Genomic DNA, 8,224 nt, shown 5'->3' on the forward strand with positions numbered 1-8,224 from the left:
TCTTTTCTATTAATTATATATTGACTAAAAAAACTATTAATTATCTAAATTTTCACTGATTTAGAATAAAAAAACTCTTGTAATAATATTCATCACTAATTTTGCCAGGACAAATTAAAACATATGTATTGTAATATTTGCTAGGGGTGTGCATGAGTCGGGTGAAATCGGGTTTGATGTGATCCAGACCCGACTCGAAATATATACCAGGCCTATTTGTTAGATCCGATGAAACATATACACTTTCGGGCCACGATTATACCGGGTAAAAATCGGGTGAAAACCGGGCCGTTAACATTATATTACCTTGATACCTTCTTGTAAGTTAGCATGTAAAAATATCCAAATTTCTAAGACTCCAACCATTATTTGACATGATAAAATTCACTTAGAAAAATATAATAAGAACTATCTCTTCTCTAAAATTAAAGTATAACCATAATCAATACTAATATTACCTAATAACACCAAATATTTAAATCAATACAAATAACACAAGATTATGCATTAGTCTAAAGTCTTATGCATTTAAAACATAAAACATTAACTTATAGTCTTATATATAATGACTAATAACACAAAATATTAAGGTTTATAATACTTAAATTTCACATAATAATAGCCATCATCCATCACTAATAACACAAAATATTAATTGTGTATGATGACCGGGCCACGGGCCGATTTCGGGTGACCCGAACTATGGTCCGAACCCGACCCGAAATAATGACCGGGTCTACTTTTAAGACCCATACTCAGCCCTAAACCCGATAAAATCACATTAAATTAGCTCCTAAAGTGTTCGAGACCGAGCCGAGTCTTCGGACCGGACCGGGCTATGCACACTCCTAATCTCTGCAATTTTAGTGGCAAGTCAAAGTCAAAGATAGATTATAAAGATTAGAGGAATTCCTAAAAGCATTTTCAATTAAGATCTTTTTTAAAAGCAATTTTATTCCTTATTATTAGGTAGGTGAAGAATACACTAAAACACTTCATTAAAGAGAGAAAATTCTTCCACGTTTTCAGTGTTTAGGGCCAGAAGCAAAAGCCATTAATCATTAATATTTAATAATTTGGTAGGTTAAACCTTAATACACACTATACGTGCATGCTGATAATAAATTTATATCTTTCAATCAACTTACTTTTCCTGAAATAATAATTATATAATTCTTTTTATAAAGTGAAGTAGAAAACAAGATTTACAAACTTTTGATGAAAAGTATAGTAGAAATTATTCCCTTAGCTAGGGTTCTTTTTTATTATTATTTATTATTATTAGTATTTAAGATAAGATGAAAACTATATTGTCCTGATCCATTGTAAGTGAAATTAAATGAATTAAGATCGCACCTCATCCGACCAAGATGTTATTTAATTACCAATCAAGGCATGCATGAGACACCCTTTTTCTTTTGTTTGGCAAAATTTGGATTAGAAAAATGTTAAGAAATTAGTTATTAAATTAAACGGTATGTATTTATGTATATTTAATTATTTTACGTATTTTTTTAGCTAAATAATAAAAATTAAAATTATCGGAACAATTTACATATATCCTATATTGGGAAAGTATCATGGTTCATTTGCATAATCCAAATTTATGAGGGAAAAAAAATAAAAAAAAATAATAATTCCACAATATGTCTTTTAATTAGTACATAATTAATCAAATAATAAACAAATCTATTTCCTTTATAATTTTAGATTCTAGACCAAAAAAAAACTAAAACTATTTTAAATTTAGGTTTAATTATTCTGTCCAAAAAAAATTTAGGTTTAATTACTTTTTCGGTTTCTATAGTTTCACCGAATTTTCCATGAGGTCTTTATACTTTTTTTTTCTTTTTAATTGAGTTTCTATACTATATCAGATTTTGTAATTAAGTCCCTGCCGTGACAAAAACATTGAAATTAACGGAATATTCTGTTAAACAAAACGAATATACCTAACACTCGACTGAATATTCTGTATAGCTTAGTAGAATATTTTGTTAATTTCAACGTTTTTGTCACGGTAGGGACTTAGTTACAAAATCTGATATGATATAAAGACTCAACCGAAAAGAAAAAAAGTATAAGGATCTAATTGAAAATCCGATAAAATTATAGGAACCGACAGAATAATTAAACCTTAAATTTAATTAGTCAAATTCATACTAAAATATAGATAGTGATTACACAAGAGAATGTTCTTCTAAACTCTACATTTTAAGTATATACTTTTAAGATGTTGAGAAAGAAGGCACAATTATTCAATCTTGGAGGATATCCTGCTGAGTCCAAATGACAGATTTGCCCTTGTTCATGAAACTAAACAAAAACAATTTGCAATATATAAATAAGAGATTTTTGTCTAGAATGTTTTTTGGATATGCATGTTAGAAAAGCAAAGCAACTAAGGCCACTTTATATTTTTTTTAACTTTGCTTAGTGGTGAAGTCCCTTTGGAGCAATTGACAGAAAGAAAATGCCACCATGTTCTAAAGAAGAAGCTCTTGTTAGACTCTTCTACAATGTCTCAAGCTCTTTTCAGCTTCTCTTCATCTTTCTCTTCTCTTCTTCTATTTTGCTTCTCAACTTCATCAACTTCATTGGAAGCTACTCCATTTTCCAAAGGTAATAGAACATGCTTGGTTAACATAATTGTTTTTGGTTTTGGTTTCTTATTGTTTGTTTGTTATGTTGCAGGGATCAGCAGTATGAATATGTGTCTTCTGAATATGATGAAGATGAAGAGATTCAAGAAAGTTATAATAATAATAATAATGATGATGAGGATTATTCTATGGAGAGAGATCATATAGTAGCAGATATCATTGGTGGAGGAGAAACCCTTTTGTTTCTTAAACATAATCAGAATCTCTCTCATGAAGAATTCATCACCCCCCAAGAGAGCTTCATTGAAGAAGATGATTCAGAAGAAACCTTTTCAGTTCACAAGTCACCAGTGGTTTCAGATTTTGGAAGTGAGGAACCAGAAGTAGTAGTAGAAACTGAAGAAGAAGAAGAAGAAAAAGAATTGTTTCCAGCAAGAGATGCTGATTCTGTTCCAGATTCTGTCCCAGTTGAGATAGTGACAAAAAGTGACATATTGGATAGAGACAAAAACTGTGATGGTAACATCTCACATCATAGCTATAAGACTATATAGTTTAGTTTGTTACATCATTATTATTCACATGCACAACATAGTTCTTGATTCTACTTTATGCAGAAGATGATGAAGTTGGTGTTGGACTTGTCAAGAATAAGAAGGTGCAAGATTCAAACAAGATCACAAGGGATGATGAGAAGAGATTCTTCTATGTGCATGCTGGTCCTACTATTACACAATTGGACAGTACTAATAATAAGAAACTTATTGGTGAGGAAAAGGATCATAATAATAAATATGATGAGGAAATATTTGGAGATTCTTGCACTGTAGGCTCCACTTCTAAGAGCTCCTCTGAATGGAGGAGTTCCATCAAAGATTCTTGTTGTGGAACTGAAGACCCTTTTTCTTCATCATCAAGGAGAAGCTGCCCCAAGTGGGAATCTTACACTCTTTTTCAAAAATATGATGAGGAAATGTCATTCCTTCACAGGATTAGTGCACAGAAACTTCAAGAAACTGGTAAATTACCTCTCTCTCCTTGTTCCTTGTTTAATTCTGGCTACCCCATAATTTTTTTTTTTTTTACCAATGTCACCTTTTTCGAAATTTATTATCAAAATTCCATCTTTTACAACTAAGTACTCAGATGTTACTCTTACCTTTGTTATTTCATTTTTAATAATATTTGTTGGTCATGTAACTAACGTTGCTCTCAGTTTAAAAAGGGTGGATTTTTAGTAATAAGATACGGAAAAAGTGACACTTTGGTAAAAAAAAAAACGCCATTGGTTTAGATTGAGATTGCAGCTGTTTAAAACCTTTGGTGCAAGTTTAGATAAGGACTAATTACATTTATCTTCACTAAATCTCAGAAGAGGAGAGTGTAATTTGTCCTTTAAATTATACTAATGTATTAATCTTTTTAGTTACATAGTAACAATTCAATTTAATCAGAGTCTTTAAGATCCATTAAGGTGGCTCCAAGGTCAATTTCAGAGAGAATTGTGTACAAGTTTTCAACTGCAAATAAGAAACTAGAAGGTGATAATAATATCCACCATAACCCATACAATGAACTAGAAGCAGCATATGTGGCACAAATCTGCATAACTTGGGAAGCACTTAATTGGAACTACAAGAAGTTTCAGTCAAAAAGAGCTTCAAGGGTTGACCTTGCTGATCCTGGTTGTCCAGCCACTATTGCACAGCAGTTCCAACAGTTTCAAGTTTTGTTACAGAGATATGTTGAGAATGAGCCTTATGAACATGGAAGGAGGCCTGAGATTTATGCTAGAGTCAGGCTCATGGCTCCTAAATTGCTTCTAGTGCCCGAATATCGAGGTATGATAGCTTCGTTAAGAAATATTTTGTATACTTATTTTGTTTCGTCCTTTAAATCGATATGTACTTAATTAATTTTGAAGAAATATACATTAACTCAGTGTAGAAGGCAAAAATAGTAAAATATTTCATTAAAATTGGAAGTTGAAAGATTTATAGCAAAAATAACATTTTTCAAAATTGATATACATAGGATACCTATGGTATGTTATGAAAGTAAGTAATTTCTCTTGCTTTGATTTATGTCATATAATTATTTGTCAACTTCCACTTTTGTAAATTACCTTTATCTTTCTAACCATCATAAAAATAACTTGTCATGCAACATGGTACATGAGAAATTGAGTGTACATAATCCAATTATACACACTATTATTGAATACTGATTAATAATAACTGAGTTTTGTTCTTATTATTTGTATTAAAGAATCAGATGATGATCAGAAGGAAGATGGCTTAGACACAAGAATATCTTCAGCTTCATTTCTTGTGATAATGGAAGATGGGATCAAAACATTCATGAGTTTCCTGAAAGCTGATAAAGAAAGACCATGTCAAATTCTAGCATCCTACTTTAGGAGAAACAAAAGGGCCTTGGTTGATCCAACACTACTCCGCCTTATCAAGAAAGTTAACCATAAAGCAAGTACCGAATTCTAAACTAATTTCTCATTAGCTTCAGTGCTTTCCATATCATTCCATAATATTTTAGCTATAAAACACTTTAGCTATTAAATTCTAAATTACTTTCTCATTGGCTTCTTAAGTTTTCAATGCATAAAGTACAATAAAAGCTTCAAAAGTCACTATTCTAAAAGAACAAAATGTTTGGGAGACAATAAAAATCAGTACAAAACGGTCTAAAATTACCTTATTTTGCCTTTTTAATTATCGCTTATCTTGTTTTATATTTTGTAATTATTGTTGGAATAATTGAGTAACACTAAAAGTAATAAGTATATATTTATCAATGTTATATATATATGAAATTATAGATGTTAGTTAAGAGTAAGTTTAGATTATTGTCTTCCTAACATAGTCATTTGAAAGACTTACTTCATTAACAAAACTCATTACGTGATTAAATGTATATGCAGAAGAAGATTAAGGTTAAGGACCTTCGGCGTTCCGGCAAGTGTTTGAGGAGGAAGAAGCTGAAAGTGGAAGAAGAGATGGAGATTGTAATGGCTCTGATAGACCTGAAAGTGGTGTCAAGGGTGTTGAGAATGAGTGAGTTGAGTGAAGAACAGTTGCATTGGTGTGAAGAAAAGATGAGCAAAGTGAAGGTCATGGATGGCAAGCTCCAAAGAGATTCCACCCCACTTTTCTTCCCTCCTTCTTCTTCACATTGATATGACCCCACTCCACAGAGGCAAAAACACAAACACCAAGAATGCATGATGCGTGATGACATGGATCATGGATCATGAATGTGCATGGGAGTTTGAGACTGCACAAAAAGGAATATTCATAGCACACACTTTGGTGTAATATATGGTTTAAAGAAAATGTGACCCTACTAACCAAAGTGTTTGAAACATGTGGGGGTGGCATGGATTTTGGAGCCTAAAATCGAAAGAAATATTTTGTGTACTTATTTTGTCTTGTATATCAAGTCCATACATATTCTTTTACGATCAGATCAGTTATACGTTATAAAAGAATAAAGTGTATTGAATTGATATACGAGGCAAAAATAAATACAATTAACATGTATGATAGAAAAATGTTGGGTTGCATTTGTGTTAGTGGGTTGAATGTTGAAAGTGAAAGAGCAGAGGACAAAGAAAAAGAACATGAAGAGATAAAGACAAGTGTAGCTTTAGTTTTGCTTTATTAGCTTTTTTATTAGAGAGTATATCTGCTACAACAAGGGATTTGAGATGAATCATAAAGAAGAATATATGAGCATGACTTTAACAGAAAAAAAAAAAAAAGTAAAATCACATGATACACTAAAGTAATGGACTAATATGGTAGGCTTATTTTATCTTCTTTTAGAATAATAGTAATGGGTTTATTTTATCTTCTTTTAGAATAATAGTGGAATGAAAGTAGGAAACCCCACCAAGTTTGGTGAAATTGCAAAATGAATAAATAAAATAAAATGGAATAGTTCAACCTTTAAAAGGGTTTTCTTCCTTGGGCTACCAACTTACCATGCATTGTACTATTTTCTTTCATAAAATTAACCGAGGGACTTATGATTTCCTTGTGAGAATTTGAGCAAACCTAATTGCTTTATGAAAAGTCATACTTTTTTTTACATAGAATGAGAAGTCATACTTCCTAGTATAATAATATTATATAGTTGTGCACTTGTGCTATAGATATTTCAATTATCTGAATTTTTGTTTCCTTTTTCATCGTACTTACTCAATCCTCATATCATAAGACAAGTGTCATATTCCAAATTGATCTTTAATGATTTTTATATCGAATAAATTATATTTTGATAAAAAGAAATTGTCAAATTAATTCTTAATATTTTAGAATACTAGACAAATTATTCCTTGACATAATTTTTCGCAAGAAAAATATGATGATTGAATAGGATATAGTAAATTTGTACCATTCTTGTTCATGTAACTCTTCATACTTTCCGCGAGTATAATTGAATTTAATGACGTTCCAAGTTAAGTAGCGGAAAAGGTTCTAAATGTCGATGCATGTAATTAAATTTCATTACAAGACTACATCATTTTAAGTTAGACTATTTAACATACTTGTTCATGGGAAGGTGATTTATTTTGGCTTTCAATTATGAGTTTGTTTATGAAGACTAGGTAACGTGAACATAGGTTCATGTGTTTTGAGGCTTCGATTTTGGTGAACAATTTTGATGTCAGCTTAATTTTGAGGATTCAAAGGGGTTACATTCTTCCCAATTTCCACGAATTATATGGCTAAAATATTCTGTGTTTTAATCCAAATTAAAATATATCATCATCCCTTGGTTTATTTGATTACATGCCACTGTATTCCAACAATTCCTAATCTCTGTTTTTTATGTAGTTCTCTGTAGAAACTATTGTAGTATTTCTGATAAAATAAATATCCACTGAAACAATTCATTCAAGTTTCAATTGAGAAACTTGCATACATTATTTTGTTGTTGAAAGACTAGAAACTTGCATATATAAAATTGTAGCACTATACAATTTTCTTTCGCCTACTATACAAAATTGAGAAAAAAAAAATCTAGAAATGTTTCTATAAGAGAACTTGCACTCTGAATAACTGCATCAATTCAAATGCTGCATAAGCTCCAGCCACTGAAATCACCCCAATAAAAAAAATTAACAGAAGAAAGCATTGCAAACTTTAAACATACAGAACCATTTACATTTTCACAAATAATTTAAAAAATTTTTCCTTTTTCTCCCAAAAGGAAAGGCAGGGTCATTTACCTGTCTAAGTAGGTCTGCAAGAGTTCTTGGCAGTGCTTCAATGTTCCTCAGAACGACATAGTAGGGAAACGGAAAAGAATCCATGTACTTGGAAAACCTTGGTGTTCCGTCCTCAAAAGATGCTTCCTGCAAAACTCGACGAGGTCAAGATCAGGGGAAAGTGTGATGTGCTCTCATGAAATATGTAAGTTGCGCAAAAAGAGAAGATACCATGAGATCCATAATTGACTTCTCAGATTTATCCAGAACCAAAAACATAACCAATCGATTACTAGTCAATAAATCTCTAACACGTCGCCTCAACCTCTCCTGGAGACATCAAATATTGTAGACCAGTCAGCAAAGAAATTAAGCGTTATGAAAAAAAATA

The 8,224-nt window shown here is 31.3% G+C and overlaps 2 protein-coding genes across 4 annotated transcripts in view; one reads left to right on the top strand and one right to left on the bottom strand.

The window, feature by feature from the left end:
• LOC107644306 lies at positions 2,356–6,408 on the top strand. Of its 3 annotated transcripts, none has more exons than XM_016348143.2 (6): positions 2,356–2,622; positions 2,695–3,122; positions 3,221–3,622; positions 4,058–4,444; positions 4,872–5,086; positions 5,542–6,408. In XM_016348143.2, the coding sequence occupies exons 1-6, from the start codon at positions 2,474–2,476 to the stop codon at positions 5,794–5,796; spliced, it is 1,836 nt and encodes a 611-aa protein (XP_016203629.1). In that variant the 5' UTR covers positions 2,356–2,473; the 3' UTR covers positions 5,797–6,408. The 3 variants fall into 3 exon arrangements, with proteins under 3 accessions (XP_016203629.1, XP_016203630.1, XP_020958558.1); XM_016348144.2 differs by having other exon boundaries at positions 3,224–3,622; XM_021102899.1 differs by having other exon boundaries at positions 4,872–5,090; positions 5,542–5,683.
• LOC107644307 (midasin) overlaps positions 7,468–8,224 on the bottom strand; it is a gene marked incomplete in the record, with an annotated part of 43,213 nt that continues 42,456 nt past the window's right edge. Inside the window, 3 exon segments of the mRNA XM_016348146.2 lie at positions 7,468–7,719; positions 7,855–7,980; positions 8,065–8,163. Coding sequence (XP_016203632.1) covers positions 7,690–7,719; positions 7,855–7,980; positions 8,065–8,163 — 255 coding nt within the window.

The sequence above is a fragment of the Arachis ipaensis genome, chromosome B05 (assembly GCF_000816755.2).
Source record: "Arachis ipaensis cultivar K30076 chromosome B05, Araip1.1, whole genome shotgun sequence".
In the NCBI taxonomy this organism is placed as follows: domain Eukaryota; kingdom Viridiplantae; phylum Streptophyta; class Magnoliopsida; order Fabales; family Fabaceae; genus Arachis; species Arachis ipaensis.